This window comes from Falco rusticolus, chromosome 17, assembly GCF_015220075.1.
Source record: "Falco rusticolus isolate bFalRus1 chromosome 17, bFalRus1.pri, whole genome shotgun sequence".
Lineage (NCBI taxonomy): Eukaryota > Metazoa > Chordata > Aves > Falconiformes > Falconidae > Falco > Falco rusticolus.
The window spans coordinates 7,164,849-7,188,040 of record NC_051203.1 but is presented as its reverse complement, the minus strand read 5'-3'; the positions used below and the strand labels follow the sequence as shown (position 1 = coordinate 7,188,040).

At 41.8% G+C, this 23,192-nt stretch overlaps 1 protein-coding gene across 4 annotated transcripts in view; it reads left to right on the top strand.

Annotated features, from left to right (window-relative positions):
* Positions 1-16,824, top strand: part of TRIM33 (tripartite motif containing 33) — a 40,255-nt gene extending 23,431 nt beyond the window's left edge. The window contains exons 9-20 of one of the 4 annotated variants that reach the window (XM_037410271.1): positions 677-921; positions 1,168-1,332; positions 2,160-2,360; positions 4,320-4,452; positions 5,382-5,445; positions 5,757-5,916; positions 6,984-7,330; positions 7,779-7,902; positions 8,919-8,993; positions 9,549-9,701; positions 11,488-11,538; positions 11,621-16,824. In XM_037410271.1, the coding sequence (XP_037266168.1) occupies positions 677-921; positions 1,168-1,332; positions 2,160-2,360; positions 4,320-4,452; positions 5,382-5,445; positions 5,757-5,916; positions 6,984-7,330; positions 7,779-7,902; positions 8,919-8,993; positions 9,549-9,701; positions 11,488-11,538; positions 11,621-11,833 (1,931 nt within the window). In that variant the 3' untranslated portion in view covers positions 11,834-16,824. The other 3 variants (XM_037410274.1, XM_037410273.1, XM_037410272.1) reach the window with 3 other exon arrangements.
* Positions 16,825-23,192: the final 6,368 nt, after the last annotated feature.

The following is a 23,192-nucleotide window of genomic DNA, read 5'->3' as shown; positions in this document are numbered from 1 at the left end:
AGGTGGTTTATGTGCACAGTAAATAAACTTTCCATGTTGGTTTCAAATAATGGTTTAAAATTGACGCTATTCCTTCATCAGCAGTTCTTCAAGCAATTTTTGAGTACTGTTACTTTTGGAGATTATTCAAGAAGGAAAAAAGCGAGGCTTTCCAGAACGGAGCTTCAAATGTTGTTTGGCTAGGAACCCAGGGCAGCTGGGGGAGGCATATATAGGAAACAGAACAGAAACAGAGGTCAACCTCAACAGAAAGTGAGATGCAGATTCAAATGAGTACATGTGCAAAGTACTTTCTGTCTTTACCTAAGGAAGCAAAGCCCAGGAATAGAAACTTTCTGCTCAGTGTGTCTTTTTGCTGTTGTCAATTTGTTGTGAACACAGAGAAGTCACCTGTGTCTGTCTTGTCTTTTATGCTGTGCTGTTCCAGTTCTTTCAGTCTTTCCTCACAGGTCATGTTTTTAGTTTTGCAATTTCTTCTTCTTGTAGTCTGAGTATTCTTTTTGCTTCTCTCATGTGTGGTTATGGAGACTTACAAAAGAAAATTTCAAACTTAAATTGCTCTGTTACTACCCCTGAGGAAACTGAATTAGAAACATCTGAGTATACTGTATTTATCAACCTTTGGATGATGGTGGAGACTTAACTGTTCACTAGGGGGTTTTTTTGTCTTGTTTAGGTAACCTCGTCATTGAAAATAAACCAACTCCTAGTTACACTCCTAACGTAGTGGTTGGACAAGCTCCTCCAGGAACAAACCACATCAACAAAGCTCCAGGACAAATTAATCTAGCGCAGCTTCGACTTCAGCACATGCAGCAGCAAGTGTATGCCCAAAAGCATCAGCAGCTGCAGCAGATGAGGATGGGACAGCCAGCTGGGTCAGTTCCCAGGCAGACAAGTCCACAAGTCTTACAGCAGCAGGTAAGTCTCTCGTATGTGATGATTTCACCTTTTACCATAACACCAAGACTTAAAATTGCCCTATCAAATAATGAACTTACGAAGCAGTTAAATGCGAAAATCTTTTGAAATTTGACATACTTTATATGTGACAGGTATTGGCTTTTCTTGATGTTATGTAACTAGTAAACCTACTACTGTGGAAACAGATTGGCTTCTTTTTTCCATGTTAAAAGCAAAAATTTTAAAAAACAAAAACCCTTGCAGCCTCCCAGGTTGATCAGCATGCAGACCATGCAGAGGGGTAACATGAACTGTGGGGCTTTCCAAGCACATCAGATGAGAATGGCTCAGAATGCTGCTCGTATACCAGGAATACCACGCCACAATGGACCACAGTACTCCATGATGCAACCTCACCTTCAAAGACAAGTATATCCTGTGTACACGCTTCATTTGTGCCATTGTGCCAAACTTTCATTACAATAGATATACCTCCAGCTGTAAATGTGTTATTCTGTAACACTTGTAACAGCAGCTACACACATTTATATGCTTTTTCATGTTGCGTACTGTACTGTGACATTTTTGCTGAACATAAGAGAACTCAAACCTTAACAATGAAAATTAATTCTGATGTTTGTATTGCATTTTAGTACTGGGAAACAAAACATTTCCCTTTTCACTGACATTCAGCTTTTGGGTTTCTTAGAGAATAGTCAGGAATAGTCAAGTTCAGAGTGAAGTTGTGAGGGTTTTTAATGAAACCAAATTCTAAAGTGTTTTTGATTTCAAACCTGAAGCGTGATGCAGAGCCCTGCATAGTATTAAGAATAAAAATCCTTGACAATGATTGTTAATGTGACTGGAAAACCAAAAATGACTTTGTAATACTTGAAACAGTTACTCTTTAAGACAAAAAAAAAAGATTGTAGACAGACATGTGGACTCTAAAGCTGTCTTTGGCGGAAATAATTGCTTTAAGAAAATATAACTATGTATGAAAATAATTTGGTGGAAGATGTGCTGCATATTTAAATATCTAGCCACATAAAGTGTTTTTTCCTTTCAAGTAAATAAAAATAGCAGTTGCTTTGCATTCAGTGCTATCAGGTTATGTTGATAGAAATGTGAGTTTGTATGTTCTTTGCCCCCCCCAATTTTTTGTTGAGGACTGTCACATAAGGCACACATTGCAATCTTACCTGCAGTCTGATTTGTCTGTAATGCAATCATGGTCTCTTCTCTTTTGCTTACAGCATTCTAACCCAGGGCACGCGGGGCCTTTTCCAGTTGTTTCTGTGCACAACACCACTATTAATCCAACTAGTCCTACTACAGCGACGATGGCGAGTGCAAACCGTGGTCCAACGAGTCCATCCGTTACAGCGATCGAACTCATTCCTTCTGTAACAAATCCAGAGAATTTGCCTTCCCTGCCGGATATCCCACCCATCCAGGTCAGTGGAGAAGATCAGGTACTTAGGCTGTGGGTGAAGTAATGACCTGCTTTCCTTTCTGTATCTTTTTACTTAAGATGCCAGTACTTGTCTCTGGAATGGTATAGTTAGTTATTGTTTAAAGCTGAAGAATTATAATCTTCAGCCCTTGACTTGGACATGCAACTATTTTTATTGTGTAGGGCTGACCTGCTCAACCTGTGTTAACCTTCACATTAATCAGTATTTAATAGCTATCCTATAATAAACCTGACACTTAGATCAGTTAATTGCAAGTACTGTGTTCACTTCCTTTCTTCCATAAGACTATCATATGGGAAGATATCACTAGAATAGTTTAATAGTTGTGTATGTAGAATGCCCTGAATGGTGATCCATTCAGAGTTAAGGTTGCCTGGGACTTCTCTGTGATGTTCCTAAATGTTAACAGTCAGATGCAGGGAGTACAGGAAAAGGTGTCCCACTGCCCTACTTCTCTCTGTCCTCACGTTTCCCCTGCGCCCCAGCAGTGTGGCTGTCATCATTCCCATGTAATTGCAAGCTCCTGTCGCATACATCAGAGCCGGAGCCTGTAAGGTGCTGCAGAACACCTCAGCTGACCTCTGTGATTAATCTTGAGCTGTGGTGGTGTCTGCCTGGAGATTCTTGCTTGCGTGAGTGTGACTGTTGCTGCTTCCATTTTTTTCACTTCATCTGCACACTGCTGGTACTCACCAGCTTGGTGTGCGGTGTGCCTTGTATTCTTTGCAGTGGATAGTACTGCACACAGGCGGAGGTAGATTTTGGTGAAGTCAAGCTCATTTGGAGAGGTCGGAAGCATAATTTAATGTATGAGTCGAGGCAAAGAAAGTAAAAGCAGGATGTTTTCTGCAGGAGTGCCTGGGAGGCCAGGGACGGGAGGATGTGTACATTGAAATGCCTGTATAAAGCATGGGAGATTTGGTCATGATGCAGGAAACAATTGCCTTTAAAAACAAAACCTAAATTTCATCCAAGCAGATGGTCTGCTGTAAGACCAGCAGCACCTTTTAAACTCATCTATAGAGTCATGTTCAAGGGTTGTTTTTTCATGAGGCTGCAGGTAATTTGCTAACATAAGAATGGGGGGGGGGGGGGTGAAGGACCACATCTCTGAATGTGATCAACCTGCAGTGCTGAAGCTTTTTGAGTCGTTAAAACACAAGTATAATTAGTTATGACTGATTCAGCTGTACATGTCTGAGGTTCATGATAGACTGGGTTGATAATAGTTGTTAGTGGTACAGCCTGAAACGTAAACATGCAACTTCTAGGTGCACTGAAAATGCAGAATTCTGTTAAGATGCTCTTTTTTATACCTGTTCATCCAACAGCTGTTAGGGGTTTTAGCTGATGAAAGTTAGATGGGAAGCTATCAGTCTTTCAAATTGCTTGCACAGCCATAAAACCGCGCTTTGAATACAGTGCATTTCAAACATGTTATTTGCAGTTAGAGTGTCTTGCAGTTAATAGCTTTAAGCAATTAAAGTAATAGGGTACCTGTTTCCTTATTTTTAGTAGGTACTAAAATCTGTTTAAAAAGTGAATAGGAGGGAGGGAGATTTCATGTGCTAAGCAAAAACAAGTTCATGGTTTCCCTTAATATCTTAATTGTGGAATAATGTGACTAACACAGTTTGTGTGACTTACACACTGAACATGCGGGAACCAGAAAGTTTGGAATGACCTAGAGTAAGTGCAGCCTATGACCATACTATTTAGGAACTCTTGAAAAATCTTACTTTAAGTTTCTGACTGTGGGTTTCTGTTTTGAAAGACTGATCTCTGTATGAAACTGATAAAAATGTTTGCTCATGCCCTGAATCCTTCAAGGGGTAGTGAGCAAATCCAGTAAACATACTGATCGCAGTTTAAAGATGTGGAACTATTAAGAAACTTTAATTAGACCTCTCTGATTCAGACTTTTTTTTTGCTTCTTAGCTTGAAGATGCTGGTTCAAGTAATTTAGATAACCTTCTGAGTAGATACATTACAGGCAGCCACCTACCCCCACAACCTACAAGCACCATGAATCCCTCCCCGGGACCTTCAGCTCTGTCTCCAGGCTCATCAGGTAAATGTGATGGGTATTTAAGTTGAAAATAATTACCTACCATTTCCTGCCAAAAGGGAAGTGATATTTTATTAGTTTAAAACTTATTTTGCTCAGAAATAAATTCTTCTGGAAATTTAAATTTTACCCTCCTTCAGAAATACCTTTATAGTAACAAATGGCTGGCACATGAATGCAGTACTCCAGGTACGTGTATAGACTATATTTTTGTCCTGCGTTACCACAGTCGTTTTTTCTGGTTTTTGTGCATCAGCGGAGGTAGTTCAGTTATTGCCCACAAATGATGACTGGCTAGACCATCCTGAGGTTTGGGAAATAGGTTTATAGACTAGCTTAGTTACAGAAAAAGTTATACCCAACAGTCATTTGAGCAAAGCCACACTAAGTATAGCCAGTTGATGATAAAGCTTTTTATACGCATATGAACAACTAGAGTTCCTAAACCCTAATGTTAAGTTATTTAAACACTGAAAATGTCCCATTTCAGTTAGTAAGAAGCTGATTTCAGTCATTTAATAGTGTTTCTCTTTCTCTTCTCTCTAAGATTATTGTAGGATTCTGTGAACGAATTGTTGCAGCAGTGGAACTGACTATGTTTCTCAACACCTGCATGTGAAACATACAGGGTCTGCTTTTCTGTATTGGTGGATGTCAGTGGATAGATTTTTGAGGATTTAATAGGCTGAGGATTATAGCACTGTTTGGGTTAGATGAAATAATTATTGGGTCACTAACAGTGTGTTGTCCATGTTTTTTTAATGTGGTGTGCTTGACCTTTGTTCTGATCAAATGACTGAGAGGGCAGCTGACTTATGTGAATTATCAAATTAGGATATTCTAGCAGCACTTCTGGTGTTACTCAACACTAGTCATATATTTTACTACAGAATGTAAATTTGTACCAAGTCAACTTCTACACTTCTTCACAGGTTTATCCAACTCCCACACTCCTGTGAGGCCACCTAGTACCTCCAGCACAGGTAGCAGAGGAAGGTGAGTACGTTACGTTAACACTGCCAGGCTGAAAAGTCAGACATGAAAAACTAAAAAAAAAAAAAAAAAAAAAAAAAATTGCAGTGGGTCAATAGGGCTTTGATAAAACTGTGACCCAATAGTGGAAGAATGCTTACATGAAGAAGATTCCTGCCCCCCTCCCTTCACTATGATTCTCTGCTCTCTTGTAAACTTGAGCTTCTTGTAAACATTCTGACATGCTTTGCCTTTGAAATCGTTCATGAAACGGTCACTTAAATTTCTTTGCTCTGATGAGTTGTCCTCTTATTTATATGCTGGTGTTTTTCTAGCTGTGGCTCCTCGGGCAGAACTGCTGAGAAAACTGGCATTAACTTCAAGTCTGACCAAGTGAAAGTCAAGCAAGAGCCAGGGACAGAGGAAGAGATATGCAGTTTCTCAGGAACAGTAAAACAGGAAAAAACAGAGGATGGCAGAAGGAGTGCTTGCATGGTAAAGTTAGTTTGTGCAACAGTATGTTATGGTTTTCCTAGCAGCATGTTTAAGAATTTGGAAATAATAAAACAATTTTACTCTTAAGCCTTATATTCTGTTAACAGCCCTGAAGATTGAGAAGTATTTCGCTCCCTTGCAGTACATCCGAACTTTTAAGTGTGGGCCAGCTCGAGTGTTGAGCTGTCTGTAGTACTGCTAAGATTGCTAATTACTGGGAGTTGTGACATAGGTACTAATAAGCTGGCAGTGTGACTTAGACATTAGCTCACTGGCTTATGTTGAACAATTAAACATTAAATGGTGGCAGATGCTTCCCTTCCTGGTTTGGACAGGAGTTGACCTACTGATGTGGATGCAAAGCACAGACAGTCCTTGTCAGTTTTATGTTATTACACGTAGTTGCACACTGAAAGTAGTCGGATCGAAAACAGAACTTAATCCGTTTGGTCCATGTTGAGGACTTATATATATCCTTTAATACTGTGCTCAGACAGGAGAGTCTGTCATGTAGATTTGATCTTTAGCTATTTAAATGAAATAATCTCCAGCAGTGTAGTGTTTGCTGCTTTTAATCCCTAACAAAAGCTGTAAAGTCACCCATTAGTAGCTCCTGAACATTCATACGTATGTTGAGAAATCTTCCAATCAGTCAAAAATCCTTATGCCAGAGCATAAATAAAATATTTATGCAAGTAAATATTTTTCAGTGTTTCCCAGTTATGCTTGATTTAATAGGATTGTGTACTGGGAGCAGGGTGATGAATTTGAGGATTTTTCCTAATGACAGTGAAGGTATATTTGTAACAGTCTATCAGTGTGTTTGGCTTGAAAGTTTGTTTATTGTATTGTACATCAGTAGAAGTGAGACTGTTCTTGAAAGGATGGTCTTGTGAAAAAGTAGTTTTCAGTACTGTTTGCAACTCAGGTAATTGTAATGATTTGCCACATATTTTGGGAAATGAGTAGAGTACCTTTAAATGGTAGATGGCTTTTGACTTCCAACATATGAAGAAAGTTGCCAGTGTAAAACTGACTCTGATTTTCATGTTCTACTTTCATTTCAGCTTAGCAGTCCTGAGAGCAGCCTGACACCACCACTGTCCACTAACTTGCATCTGGAAAGTGAATTAGAAGCATTAGGAAGCCTTGAAAATCACGTAAAAACAGAACCAGCAGATTTAAGTGAAAGTTGCAAACAGTCTGGACATAGCCTTGTCAATGGCAAATCCCCAGTGCGGAGTCTGATGCACCGATCGGCTAGAATTGGAGGAGAAGGCAATAACAAAGATGATGATCCGAATGAAGACTGGTGTGCCGTATGCCAAAATGGAGGGGATCTGCTATGTTGTGAAAAGTGCCCAAAGGTGTTTCACCTGACTTGTCATGTACCAACACTCCTCAGCTTTCCAAGGTACCAGAAACAGTGTAATGGTTCCTGAGAACAGCTCTGTGGCCTCATTCATATGGCAGATTTCAACACAGTACCGAAACTGGTGTTTCGTCCTTAACATCAGCTAGTTCTGGATGATTTCCTGTCAGTAAAAAAATCTGACATTTCAAAGGCCTGCCTGATGTAATTGGTCAATGTTTATCTGATAAACGTGGTCTTTCAAAAGTCATGGTGATAAAGCTGTTGTAAAATATTAAAACATAGTTGGAAGAAGAATATGAGAGCGGGAAAAACGGTTGTGATCGGCAGAATTACCTTGAGCATTAAGGGTTATTCGTTATTTTTGGATATCCAGGTCTTTACTGTGGTACAGTGTAAGTCTGTAAGAGCAAATAGAAAAATCTTTATAGTCATCACTGATGAGACTTTGTCCCTGGATATCTGAATAATTCTGTTTATTTCTGTTTAGTGGAGAGTGGATATGTACGTTCTGCAGAGATCTGAGCAAACCAGAAGTAGAATATGATTGCGACAATTCACAACACAGCAAGAAAGGGAAAACAGCACAAGGCTTGAGTCCTGTGGACCAAAGGGTACGTGTCAGATCTGTAGGAATCAGTTTCCTAGAAAAAACTGCTTTCTGACATTAGCTGTCCCCCACTGTTTATTGAAGATGGCTTTGCTGTGGCTGTAGCAAATTAAATATAGCTGTGGCTTTTGCAAAAAAATCAGAAATGAGACTTTTCTTGCTGTGACCACATATCCAGGTGTTGGTGACTCTGTGGGAGTGAGTACTTCATTACATTGGGACTGTGTCACCTAGTAGCTAAAACTTCATGTAAACACATATTCTATATTTAAATGCATCCTTTATCATGCATTAATCACTTCAGTGTTCTTAATTAAAAGTTCTTTGCATTTAACATTGATATAACCTTCATAAAATAGTTAATGTAAGTTTGGTGTGTTAAGTTCATGCTGTGAGAGGTGCTAGAAGTATTTAGGTGCACTCTTGTGGAAGCTGTAATGACCTTGACAGTCAGAATTATTTTTTAGCTTTATCGATCAGCCTGTGCATAAAGTGTTAGAGCACTATCAAATCAAATTCCTCCAAAGGAATTACAAGGAAAGGAAAGAAAAATATTTCTACAGGGAATTCATAGAAACACTGGTTTCGGTTTCAGATTGTTTAGTTTTGTCTTGTGGGGAAGAGAATAAAAGTCTGCAACTTGGTCCTTTCCTGTTACATGTAGTTACGGCTGGACAAAAGTGGTTGTAGCTTGTGGTTTTGTTTTTGGGTTTTTTTTGTGATGTGACTGTATATTGGGTTCCTTCTTCATGTGTGACTGTAGCCCCAGACTTTTGTTTAGAAAGAAGAAAGCAAAAAGGGAGTATATTTCTGCTAAGTGAATAGTAAGGTGGTGGTCTACCCTCTCAACAATGTCCTCCTAAGAATTTTCGATTTTATAATTAATCTTGTGGGGATTACATTTAAATTTTTTAGTACTAAGCTGCTAAAGTACAAACCTGTTTAAAATAGGGAGATATGAACTTTTGGGCTGAGTATAAATTAAGGATATTGACATGCAGCTGTTTATTTCTTTGTAAGAAATGTGAACGTCTCCTGCTTTACCTGTATTGTCATGAGCTGAGCATTGAATTTCAAGAGCCAGTCCCAGCCTCGGTGAGTCTCCTGAAAAATAGTTTGTGATTTATTTTTTGTATAACATCTCTGAAAGTCTAGAGTTGAATTTGGGAAGGAACTGACTGCTTTTACTTGAAGCATGTTCCCCTCGGTCAGAGAGAGACAGAAGCTGATTCTGTAGCTTCTCCCTGCAGAGGGTCTGCTCCCAGTCTCAAACCCAGATTTTAAAAAATAATTTCAATTAACAGTTGTTGAATTGGAAGAGGATGTCTCAGGATACCTGTGACGTTCAAAGTGCTTTAGGAGAGCTTTTATTTTTCCTTTGGACAACTTCTTAAATGAGAGAAACTGTTTTGGCTTTTTCCCCCCGCTGTATGTATAACTATAATGAAAAGCACTGTGGTGCTTGACGGCCACTGAAGGTTAGAAAAAATTTCTAAAATAGTTTGAGGAGAGGAAATTGTTCTCACTTGATGAACATGCATACACTGCTTGATGAGATTAGCTGATTGGTGTTTTGCTAAGTGAGGAAATTAAACTGCTTCTGTGAACTATGTAGTCATTGTAGTGATCGATCACTGCTTGTTTTTACAGATACCAAACTACTATAAAATTATAAAAAAACCAATGGATTTATCTACAGTGAAAAAGAAACTGCAAAAGAAGCATTCCCAACACTACCAGACTCCTGAGGATTTTGTGGCGGATGTCCGGTTGATCTTCAAGAACTGTGAAAGATTTAATGAAGTATGTTAACTTCCAATCTGTATACATTTTTTTAGATGAAGATTTATTTCAACATGTTTGTGCAGCTTCTGCAATTAAAGGCTCTGCTTCCAGTTGTAACTTCTGCTTATGGAGCAGATGCTGAATCAGACACTTGAAACCAAAATGAATGCAATTACAGAACTACCTCTGTTTTAGTGAAAGGGGAGGAGGCTGGCCTTTGACAGAGGGAACTTAAAGTGCATCCACTGGTATGGATATATGACTGAGGAACAGGGTGACCTTGTTACTGTACATTGCATAGATTGTGGAAGTGCTTAGGAAGCGTGGTAATAAAGACAATCAAGCAGTCCTCAAAACTGTCTCAAGCTATACAGGTTCTTACACTCACGAAACGTGGTAGACCTCTATTTGAGGAATCTTCTACTGAGGAAAAGTGCCTTTCTGAAGAATGCTGGTTTAGTACCTCATGCAGGCTGAATCCAGAAAAGCACTGTGTTCATTGTGGCTAAAACTAAGCTTAGTGCTTTAGCTCCTAGGTAGTTGGGCGCTCTCAAAAATCAGTTTTCAGTAGGTAATTTTTTATCAAGTCATACTTTTGATGAATGTGGAAAGTTGACTTGTTTAGCAATGAACCCATCTGATAATGAAATATTTGCAAGCTTACATGTGAAATGTGACTTGGGGAGATAAATTACTTAAGTGTTATTACTAGGTGGAGCCATGAAAAAAATATTCTGAATGTAAAAAAAAAACCCCAGTGTGGTATTGTGCTGAAACAGAGTAGGAGCTGAGATACGAGGGTATCGTCATTTCTGAGATGCCTTTTAAAGCAAGGATGGCGGAAAGCCCTGGGGAGAAGGCATTGCAGGGAGTGGCTTTCTTCTGACCTTAGAAATGCGTAAAACAGCCGGTATTTTTCTGTAAAATGTAATCTGAGTTTTGCAGTGTTTGGGCTGCATTTCTGGCTCTGTGAAGAGGTAAATTGAAGGAAGTACACAAACCTACAATTAAAATCTCAACTGTTTCACAAGTACACTAGTAAAAATCAAGGTTAATGATGTAATGCTGTAAATGCCTACAAGCATTTGGGACTTTGACACCCCCGACTCCCTTATGTCTCTGTATTAGGTGGAGGTTAATGAGCACTGTGGAAGAAGGTGCAATTATGTGAACTTCTCAATCAAGGGAATTAATGAAGCATCTACTATAGAGGAAAACATGCTGCAGCTCTTAGGGACGAGTAAAACAAGGGAGCAAGGACTGATGGATGTGGCGGCTTTTTGCTGGGTTTTGGTCTTTTTTTTAAAAAGGTGTTTCAGACTTGCCTCACTGTTTGAAATGCTGGCTCATGACAAAAGATGAGTCACCCTGACCTCTCGTAATAGCATCATGCCTTTAGCCTCTAAGCCACATGCTTTTAAAAAATAGACATCAAAGTGGAGTAAGACCCCCAAGACTGTAGTCTCATGGAGTGCTTGTTTCTAAAGTGAGACTTTTCCACAATAATGTCAGGGCAACTAAAATTTATGAAGAAAGCAGTCATGAGTAGAGTGCAGTTTTGAAAATGACTGAGACACGCTTATTTGTACAAAAGTTGTGTGCTTTGTTGAAGGTTTATTTACCTCATGTCACCCTCCTAAGACTGTTTTAAATTTGCTTCCACTAAGTTTGAGAACTAAAGAGGTGTAGTCCATAACAAACTGTTTTGTTGTTATGGCTGACTTTAGTCATCCAATCCTGTGCAATCTCATAACTTTAGAAAGGATTATAATTTCATTTTTTTTGACTCTGGTATCCTTTTTAGATGATGAAAGTTGTTCAAGTTTATGCAGAAACACAAGAGATTAATTTGAAGGTAAGCGTTTCAGACCATGCACACTTGGTGAAGGGATGTGCATTTCCAACAGGTGAATATTCCTGTCTTCTTTTATTTACAGGCTGATTCAGAAGTAGCGCAGGCAGGGAAGGCAGTTGCATTATACTTTGAAGATAAACTTACAGAGATCTACCCAGACAGGACCTTCCAGCCTTTGCCTGAATTTGAGCAGGAAGAGGATGATGGTGAAGTAACTGAGGACTCCGATGAAGATTTTATACAACCACGTAGAAAACGCCTAAAATCAGATGAGAGACCAGTGCATATAAAGTAATCTAACGATATGGACCTAAAATTTATTGTAAAAACTGTTATTTAAGTGTTCCTGGAATATTATCATGCCTACAGTGGCCATCTTGAAGAAGCTGATAGCTTTTTAAACAGTATTAGATTACAAAAAACACTTGTACAGAAAAGCATTCTCATCAAAAGGGGAAAAAAACTGTATTGTAAATTTTTAGTGTTTGTTTGGGTTTTTTCCTTGATTCTTTGCTATATTCTTTCTTTTCCTGATGGAGGGGACACACTCATCCTGGTCTCACAGATAGAGGTGGATGAATGTTGGAGAGCAGCAGCTTTGGTAAGAGATGTTCCATGTACAGATGAGACTGCTTAGTAAAAAGTTCTGCAGGACTGGACCAGTACAGTTACTGTATCTCGCATTCATGCTGGACTGCAGTGCAAACTGTAAGCAATGTTCCTGAAATCCCCTCTTTGTGTGAACTTCAGTGCGTGTTTGTCATTGCTTTTATCATCTCATTTAAGCGGTATCGTGAATAACTGATTTTCAGTGTTGATTGAATTATCAAAATTTGACTTTCTTTACTACATTTTATGTATAGCAAAAGGAAAAACAAAAATCATTAAACTGTTCTGAATTGGCAAGTGCAGGAGTGTGAGTTCTTGGCAGATGAAAAGAGTAAACTGGTGGCAACGATCTCTCTTCGGTAGAGCTAGGTATATTTCTATCATGAATCCTGTACACAGAACATTTTAATGGCATTCATGGCAGAAGTCAGCATTGTGTCATCTGTCCCTGATCCCCCTAATGAGGTAGAATGTTAATCTCTAGTATTCATTGTCTAATTTTCTGTACTCAATACATAGACTGAAGAGGTAATAACTGGTTGAGGTGTTTTTCCAGTCTTCCTAAATATCAGTTTCTAATAGACCACTTGGCAAACAATAACCTAGTAACTACCAAATGTGTAAAATTTCCTGTATTCACTTTGTCTTATTTGTAAATACTGAATTGAGATTTCTTGCAGATCAGCAATATTTGCTGAACTGTTTTTAAGCTAATATGTATTCTTATTGATTGTTCGTATCAAGAAAAGATTTGTAATATATGCTATTTCTAACATTGCATTCATTTTGAGGTTCTGTCTTATTTTTGAGTACTACTCAGAACTTCCCTCAGAAGCAGCTTATGAGCGAAATGTCTAGAAAGATTGGAATAAATCTGTTGATATTGGATTACTTGTCCATCCATTGAACAAAGCACTTGCACAGACCAGGATTTGGCTTTGAGTGGTTTCTGGTCAAATACTGAAAACAGAACAATTTCCCTGTTCCCCTAAACCCTCTGGCAGGCATCTCTGCAGTGCTTTCCTGTTGCATGCTGCCTTCGTTCCAGCATTTCTGGCTAGAAATAAGGTCATCACAAAGTAGTTATACTTTTCCTTTATTGACAGAAATCAGTACTAGAAATGATAAATTTAATTTCTGGCCTTCATGTAGATCTTATTTTAACAAGATGAAGAAATCACTCAATTGGATGTGGTCAAGTTGATAGACTAGAAATTTGCCATAAGACCTTGTGTGAATACAGCAATTCTGTGGTAGATCACTGGATTTTTGGTATACTCGGCATGAGCAATTCCTGTGACATTGTATACACTTTACCATAATGGTAAAGATAAATATTTTAGCACAATGTATCAAATTGAGATATGCTCTTAACAATTTTTATGCAAATCACTTAAGATTTGATTTCTTTTTATAAGAACAAAGTATATGTACATTGTGACTATACCTCTCACAATAAATGAGGGGACTGAAGGTATTAGTAACTTCAAGCTCACTTCTTTAGATTATGCAAACATTACACTTAAAACTCAAGCTGGTTTTTTACCCCATTTCTCAGATATTAACATAGTGCCAGTTTAAATTTATTTTTTACCAGGTTGTATGTGAAAGGAAAAGTAATTATACTTAAACATTAAATTGACAAATAGCAAAACTTTGCCCCTAGAAAGGATGATGTGTGTGAATAGGACACTCATAGTAACAAAGGATCGTTTAATGGCTCTGTGTATTGCCTATTTATGCATTTCTAGTTTCTCAGCTTCATTTTGCAAAGGAACATTATTAAAATTATCATGAAAATAAGATTTTTGTGAATTCTCTTCAATTGGGGTTACTCTTTTTATGGCGCTTAAGCACTCCAGGTTCTGTCCCTTCGGGCTGCAGCTTTGTAACCGTTTGCTTTGTAAGGCACCAGTCATGGATTCGAGTACTGCAGATACCCCCTGCCCCAACTGGAGCACAGGACGAGCATGACGGCACCCTAGACTGGGTCCCAGCATGGGGAAGGACCCTGCTGCACCCTGCTGCAGAGCTGCGGTTCGGGGCACTGCTGCAAGGGCTGTACCGGCTGTTTGCACCCAGCCCCAGAGCGGGTCTCTGCGCGCTTTAGAAGAGTCTTTCTGGTGAGTTTGCTTCTGTGGCAAGGTAGAAGAATTGTCAGATGTTGTAGGCTAGTGACTTGGCCTGTATTCACCGTTTCACCTGCAAACTACAAACGATGCTAAGCTTTGACCCTCATAAGAGCTCAAGCTTTACTCTTGCACACAACCCACTGAACTTCTGGAACTGGTCCTTCTGTTCAGCTCATCAGTGCTCAGTAGTATTATGTGGAGTTTTGACTTGCGTGCAAGAAATATTAAGTGGTTTTTATATAAAAGAAACAAAACAACATTATCCTCCCCACCCCCGCCCCTTCATTTTGGAACTACCGGTACAGTTCAATGATTGGAAATCAGCGAAGTTCTATTCAAAACTATTTGAAGGGATTAGATAAGCTCTGCTAATACGTTTCCTGATCCTGTAGTCTGTATTTGGTTGGCATAGGGCAGGTAAAGGTTTGCTCACTCAAGGCAATTTTTTGGTGCCACACTATGTAACTTGTTCAAGAGCAAATTCATGGGGTTTGTATTAAGAGGCCTTTGTGTTACTCCGAGCATCTGCTCTGTGCCAGACGATGTGTGTGCGCTATGTGCAAGTGGTGGTGTGTTTTACCCTGGCAATTAATGCGTAGCTTATATCAGTAAAACCTGCAGCAGGTAAAATGTGATGGGTGTGCTCAGTCCGCCAGCTCCTCTGGCTGTGTGATTGCAGCGTTCCAATGTGATAGTGAGAAGACAGTCTGGTGCTTGATGTAGCTGTGCTCTCATTTAAGACTCTTGTTAAAAAGACCATTCATGTCCTGATTTTTGTTCTAAATGACCCTGAAGTTTAAGTTAATCCAAAGAAGTAAAAGGCAACTTGCTTTTGAAATGAGTGAAAAGTGTACAGTATGCTACTTGTGGACTTCTCAATTACCTCAGCAGGTATCCTGCCATGTAATTACTAGTGATTAGTGATAATTTAGTCAGCTGAATAGGTTCAGGTCTTTTATTTAACTGTGCCCTGGAATTAAGTGGCCTATAGCATAATAAGGCAGAGTTACTATCCAAAAAGGATGTTCCCCAAACTTTTGAAAAGATAAAATACTCTGTCAAAGTGTAGAGAGGTTGGTTGGTTGGTGGGTTGTTTGTGGTTGGTTTTTTGTTTTGGTTTTTTTTTTTTTTAATGTGGAATGTCACCATTGCTATTACTTGTGACATTTGGCTGTGTTGGCATGCTGAACACTGGATCGTTGAAATGTTTTATAAACATTTCTGCAAGCCACTGGAACAGAAGTCCTTGAAATTTGCCCAAATTTATCACTGTTGTATAACCTAGTTTATTGGCTGACCTCTAAAAGGTTAGGCAATGGCAACAGTATTTTAAAGCTATGTGTATGATGTACTGGAAGTTGGCTTTTTCTTGTTTTTCTTATTCTCTTCCTTGGAAAAAGCAATAAAACTGCTTTGTCTGTTGCCTATCAGCATGACAGGAATCCTTTCCTTTGGATAGTGATTTTATAGGAAAGTTTGTATGCATATCACCAAGTCTAGCTTTTAAAAACAAAGTGTGCAGGAGTTATTGACAATATAGTGTGGCATTTTATTTTAAAAATTGGGGAAAGTTACATATTTTTTTAAAAAGTAGGTGTTTGAGTAAATAATGAAGGTACTTTTTTAAAAAAAAATTTATATGCCACAGTTTACATAGACATATTTCAGATAGAACATATGCATTGTATCTTCGGATATGGCAATTCCTTTTATTTTCTCAAAGTGCGTGTACAGTAACTCTTCCATCTAGTTCCTGTGTTGCTTATGGGGATCCCTACTTTATATGCTTTCTAATGTAACTGAATTGAATTAATTTTCCAAATCGCAGTTCATTGGGTATCTTTATTATAAGTGAACTATTAAATGTATGAAATGCAGTTTTGGCCTTTTCTATTGAGTGATCTTACAGCTCAAGGCTGCTTTCTTTAGAATTCATTGAATTTCTACAAGGAGAGGTACTAAAATATTTTATAAGTTTGACTTGTTGCAGTATTCGCTCTAGAGTGAGCTACATTTAAAAAAAAAAAGTGCGTGTCTGCTAATGCCCTGCAAATGGAGGTATTTCTTAGGTTCAGAACACCATGAAACATGTATATAAGCCTATAAAGATTTGTGTGGTTGAAAGCCTGTTTTACATGTAAACGTACTCATGGAAGGGTTCAGTTCATGGCATTCTTTGATTCTTCGATTATTTCTTGCTTCCAGTAATGGAATTGGTTCTTTTTTGCACATAGTGAACTTTGCTCATCTTTTAATATGATTCTTCAAAAAAGTGCTGTTTCTGTGGTATTGTATTATCTGAATAATCATATTTAACTTTTTTTAAACAAGGTCACAATTTCTGATTGTTCTGTTCCTGTGTTTTTTGCTGGTGTGTAATAAAAAAAAAAAAAGTTTTTCTTTACATGGTTATTTAATACATTAGCTGCCTGTAAATATTTCTTGTTAAGTGCTCTGGAATGTGCTGTAGAAGTTGTATTGGATCGGTTTAAATAATTGTTTGAAAGCCATTTTGTTTTGGTTATTTCTATTAAATTAGAAAAATTACTCAATTCGAGTTTCTTCTTTGCACATCTGCATTAGGGCATAAGATGCTGGTTCACATCTGGCAAAAGATTTTTCTGGTAGTGTGGAAGTCCCGCGGTGACAGGTTACTGCAGCAGCCAGAGCGTGACCACCCGAGGCTGCAGCACCTGCAGCCGCCACGCTCAGGGCAGCACGTGCCAAAGCCTGAACCCGACTCAGGCTGGGAGGGAGGTGCTGGGGTGGCAGCACCCTGCGCTTCCCCACGGGATGACCTTACATGCTTACCCACACCCGGTAGGTGAACCACAGCTGTGCTGAGGTTTGCTCTGGGGCCCTTTGTGCCACTGTCGGCCGAAGCTCGGCAGTGGGAGGTGTGAGCGGGGGCACGGGCCGTGGTGGGGCCAGGGTGCCCCGGTGCAGGCAGGATGGGGATGGCTCTGAGGCGCGGTGCCCGGTGGGCCCTGCCCCAGCAAGCGCTGGAAAAATGAAAAGGAAGCTGAACTCTGTTGCTCTGTAACTCGTTACCGCTCCAGCCACAGCTGTATGATGCTCCTCATCTGCCGTCTGTCTGTCACGCTCTGCTCTGCACGGTGGTCCCTGCGTTCTGCCTGTTGGAAGTGAGTCTGTAGTGAATGCAGAGCTCCCACCGGCGTATGCCTTTGCTCGGTGTGTATTTCACTGTATCGGCAACCAGATCCACATAGGAACGTGGTGTGTGGCCCTGTGCTCGGGTGCCAGGCATGGTTTGAAGCCCCGGGGAGCGACGGCAGTGGACGTGATGCTGCGGTGCGGGAAGTGAGGTTGCTCATCTGTGAGGGGAGAGGAGGAGGAGGAGGCTCCCGCATCATCAGCATTTTCTGCTTGCAGTGAAAAAGCTGTGCACATGTAGTGCTGTTGTGTTCACTCACCTTTCAGCTGCAGGTTAGTGTATATGCTTTGAGCTGCTCCCTCCGACCAATAAATCCATTCTTTGTGCTGATGTTGCTATTGGAGCGGTCTCATGACTTGCCATATCAGAAGTAAAGGCAGAACCGAGTTTAAATGTCTTGGGATATGGCCCAGTTCAACTACAGATTTGCAGCAGGAACTAACTAGTCTGGTTTGTTTTAACAGGAGTCAGATTAAGTGCTTGTGGGTCCTTCCAGGCCCCAGTATCAATTGTACTCCAGCTGACCTTGTAGACCTGCAAGAAGAAAGTAAAGTGAGCATGCACATAAACTAGAATCACCTCTGAGTAATTCTTCTGCAAGCAATGGGAGACAGGTCTAGTAACCTTGAATGCCAACCATCTCGAAGATGTAACCCTTGCAGCTGGTGAAGGCTCTGATGCAAGCGTGTCTGTTGTGATGAGAGAACTAACTTCAGGCTGTAGTTTGTAAACTGGATTTTTCTCGTTCGCTTATTCTTTAAGTGCTTGCCTTGGCTTAGTATCACAGAAGCTTCCTGGTAAGAGAGCTGTCTTCTATGAAAAGGTTTAGTTAACTTCACCAAAGTACACGTTTGTTCTTGCTAAATTGAGAGCACTTGTATTTACGAGCACTTGAACGCACTTGCTTGTCTTTTGCAATCTGCAGCAAAGGAATAGATGGTTTGAACCTAAACCATTGCACTTCAGATGGATTTTACTGCCGGTCTGAGGCGATGCTTGCTCTGCGTATGCTTAGCACAAACGGCTGGCTAGGTGCCCTGCTGACCCTTCTGATTCCTCTAGAGCTGGAGTTCGGTGCATTGCTGGCAGAGGAACGATGAGGAGTTCTCTGGGTGGAGGTTTCATCTCTCTTTGCCAGGCACTGTAACACAGCCGTACTGTGTCCAGAGCAATCCCAGTCCTGCCTTGTCCATCTGCTCCAGCTTCTGACAGCCCATCTGCTCTATCCCTTTCTGAGACACTGGTGCTGGCTACTGGAGTGGCTGGACTGCCATCTGTCATTTTCAGCACCTCTATTTAAATTTGCTCGATCCCCTGGGTTTCCTCACTAGGCATGCTTGGTTTCTCTCCCTTTGTTTCCTAGCTAAACTTCTGGCTTGCTCCAGTGACACCAGGATATTCACCACATCACAAAGTGCCACAGTTCAGTTGCCAATTTTTTATTCCCCACCCCAGGGGCATATCTGAATCTCCTCTCTCCGTCCTGAAACTCCAGCAAGAGTCAGAAACTATGCTGCTAGTATTTCACCATTTGCTGCCATTGTAGAATTTGCACCTATATCTATAGACGAGTATGTGATTTTGACATTTTTGCCACCTTCCTCTTGAGATTATAAGCCTGTATCTGCAGAGCACTAGCCTTTCCCCTTTTTGTTAATCCACTGTGTGAGCAATTTGGATCACTTCACCTGAACATGCATACCAGGGCCGAACGGCATTTCATATGATATTTTGCACCATTCTGTGTCCTTTGCTCTGTGTTAGCGGGGCAAGGCATGCCGAACAGAGTGCTTCACGCAGAGCAGAACTGCTCTTTGTGAAATTACCTTCCACTGCGTTCCAGGGGCAGCCATTGCAGCCAAGTGCTTGGTGATCTTCATGTGATTTAGCACTTAGGAACTAGGATAATGTTTGCTAAATTAGTGGGGATTAAAACTGGGGATATAAATTCCTGCTACTTTCATTAACGCGTGCTAGGCACATAACTTTACTTAACAGATGACACAGGACTCACAAAACATGGTGCTGGGTCCCATCCGCTGAGGCTGGTGGTGAAGGCTCCCCCCCAAGAAACAAGCAAGGTGTTTTATGGTGTGTAGCGGTGTACCTGGTGGTCCGTGGTGTATCTATTGCTTCACCCTGAGAGTGATGTTCTTCACCTGCTGACAGCCCTTTTTGCATGGCGTGTGGCTTCAACAAGACCCACAGCATGGCTCACAGGATGAGCTTGCTGCTGTCAGATGCAGCTCAGCGCCTGCCCTCCCTGGGGGGAAGCGGGTCTCTGCAGGGTCAGAGGCCGGCCAGCTACAGAGCGCATGGAGGCTTGTTTGGGTGCACTTACTTCCTTAGCTAGACCTGTGGGGCAACTGGCTTGTTTGGAGTATCTTTGTTTTTTCATTTTGTACGTCATGTCGGAGAGAAACATAAAAGCCTTTCATGGTAGTGGAGTTCCTCAGCGAATGTTATGTAGCTGGTGGGTCACAAGTGATCTGGTGTGTCATAACTCTGGCAGCTGGAAGTGTTTGGAAATCACATCTTTTGAAGCTTTCCACCACTGCAGGGAGTGTGGTGCTGGAATACAGCATGCAGGCTGCTGAAGCTGTGAATTTGGTGCTGAGATCCACGTGGCAGTGTGTATCTGTTTCAGACCACTTTCCTATGAGGAAAGAGTTGGCTGTGAAAGTGGCCGAAAACACCATTCCTTTGAAATTGTGTTTGGAGACATGCTCGGTGCCGTCCTGCGACTGCAACCAGGCGCAGCTACGGGGTCTGTGCCATGGATCTGAACGGTGGTTTTGCAGCTGACTGCGGACAAGATGCAAAATGCCAAACTGAGGTCTGTTTTCCTCTTGGAAGTCATCTGTGTCTCCAGGCAATCCCAAATGTAAGTAGTTTATCTGCTCTATTGGCCCTAGCCTGTTTTCAAAGGAAGGAGATGTTGCAGCGACAAGTCCTTCTGACAGCACATGACAGGGACCATGCTCAAAGGTGAATCCTGCTTTCTAAATGAAGGCAGATTATCTGCTGATCTGAGGTTTAATCAGCTCAACACATCAGGGAAGTTGCATGTAACTCAGAGAACTGCAGCAACTGTGTTTGGAAGCACGGGGCGGGCTGGGAATAATCGGCCGTCGGTCGCCGGACACGCACCCTGCGTCAAGGCAGAGGTCACGGCCTGTACGTTCTTGCATCATTCTGCTACGAATTTGTGAATTAACTGTTCATTCTTTAAAATTTCTAGTACAGAACATGTCACCAGGTGGTGCTCTCAACACGGCCAGTCTACGTGCTGGTCTCAGCAAGTAGTTTTGCCTCGGGTAGCGATCCTCGGGCAAGGGGCTTCGGCTCCTGCAGGCCGAGGTACCCAGCTGCTGTGGGCGAGGCACGGGCAGGGTGCCGAGCCTTGTACCCTAGGGTCAGCGCTGGCGTTTAATGTGGTCACCTGTGGACTTCAGTCTCATTCATTTCTCTCTCCACCTTAGCCTTAACAGAGCGCTGTGCTTACTGCCTGGACGTGCGCGCAGAGAGCTGAAGGTGACGCGGTCACGTCGCGCAGGGAAAGCTGGAAATGACTGCACTGGGCACCGCTCCTGCTGGGGGGACACTGTGAACCTGCCTGCTGGGAAGGGGGCATGTAGGAGCAGCCTCAGCTGGTGACCTGCCTCATCTGCCCCCTCTTCGTCTCTGTGACTGCAAGGCACGCAGGGGTCAGGGAAGCTTTCAGCAATTAGGAGCTACTACGATGGTGATCAGGTTTGTTCCCCTGTCTCTGGTCATTGCTTCGAGCACTGTTGGTGCCAACCACAAAGAGCAGTGGGGCTTGGTGTTTAACCAGGTGTGTAGCATAGGCTCTGCCCTGCTGAAACCTATCTAGGAAGGAGGTGCTCCTCAGTCATTTTTGTTGCTAGAAGTTGTGCCTCAGGGTGCTTTTCATGAGCAGAGCAAGTAACCAAGCTGGTAACCACAGCTGCAGCCACAGCTTCCTGGGAGGTACTGAGAGGAGCGAGGGCTGAGCATCACCTGTAGACAGGAGCCCTGTGCTCTGGTCCTACATCTGATGCCATCCCTTGACGCCGAGCAAAGAGTTGAGACTAGGTGAGATCCGAGCCTGCCACTGATCCTAGCCCTGGATTTTTGTGCCAAATCAGGCCCTGTAGCACGTGCTGGGTATGTTCAGCCTGCCTGGGGCTTGGGCACAGCTGTATGGGAATGCCAAGTGTTAATAATGTCCATGACGTGGGCTGGATTTTCACCGTTGTCATCTCTTCTCCTGCTGCCCTGCATCAAATGAAAAGGAAGGGTTATAACTGCCCAGAATGAGTTAAGGAACAGTATTTACTGCTGGAAAGACGGGCAGTGCTGAAGTGGGTAATACCAAGGCATTTGGTAGGCAACCGGGAGAGCTGAGTGGGGCTGTGGAAAAACTGTGTGTGGTCTGTCTCCTGCTGAAGCTGCAGTATGTTCTTGGGTTTTACCACCCTTGTGCAATGCCCTCCTTCCCTGTGGAAAACATGATTAATTATAATGTGTTGTCAGCATTCAGTGCTCCGCTTGATTATTTGGAAGTTTTCTTTCCCTAGTTTGGTGTCCAGCACTACAGCATGATCTTTTTTAACTCTACAGTTTCTCAGTTGCCTTTCGCAGCAAGTGATCTGGCAGCTTGCTGCTGGCTCATGGGGTGACTGCTGACATGTCAAAGAAATTTAATCTGCTGCCCAATTATAATCAATCTAATTCTCCTCCAGATAGACACAGACGCAGTACCCTTTTAGTGTCTGAGCAGAACATAAATGTGTCAGGCCATCTTATTTGCTGCTCGCTGTTGAAAACTAAATTCTGTAGAAAGTGATTCAATAATGCTGTTGTTGGGCCTGGAGACTCTTTCCTGCTCTGTACAAGCAAGGAGCCCTCTCTCTTTCTTACCTTTACTGTATGATGAGCGTGGTGACTGGCTTCACAGAGAAGGCTTTCTGGACATGTGTGTCTGAGGCATGATATATGGGGCCACAGTTGTAGGTGATATAAGTTGACAGAGCTTCATCAAAGTCAGCAGAAAACCTATACCCTTGTTCACATGGTGGGTTAAACTAAACAATGTTCTTTCCTGTTTGTTTCAGAGCTCTAGTGCTCATGTGTAGAGATGATTTTTGCAGCATGACCCTCGCCAGGGCTCTGGCCAAGCAGTCGTGAGGGACTGGACAATGTCTGGGGCTGGGACTGGGGGCAGCCTGGGGGCCCATACCTCCCAGGGACAGGGTGCTGCAGGCGGTGGGTCCGTCACCCCCTCTGCACTTCTGGGCTGCCCGTGACTGGGGTTATTGCCTTTGGCAGCACTCTGCTACAGTGATGGAGGGCGCTTCACCGGCTGAGAGAAGTGGTGGGGAGGATGTTTGACTATTATCAAAGCAGACCAACTAAGTAAACAACTTTTTGACAGCGCTAATGGCTCTGTGTCCTTGCCTCTTGTCATTTAGAGCTTTGGGAAATAATGTTATCAGTAAGTAAACAGATTTAAAAAAAAAAAAAAAAAAACAAAAAAACCCCCAAAAAACCCCCCACAACCCAGTGAAATCTCTTGGCCCTGATATTTGGTGCTGGCAGGAGCAGCAAACACCCTGCGATGAGGCAGACGTGATCCTCTTATCCCCGCTGCCCCCAGGCAAGCCCTCGGGTGCCAGTGGTGCGCTCTGAACCCTCCTGCCTGATGAGAACAGCCTGTTGCTTTCCTTCTGCTGCAC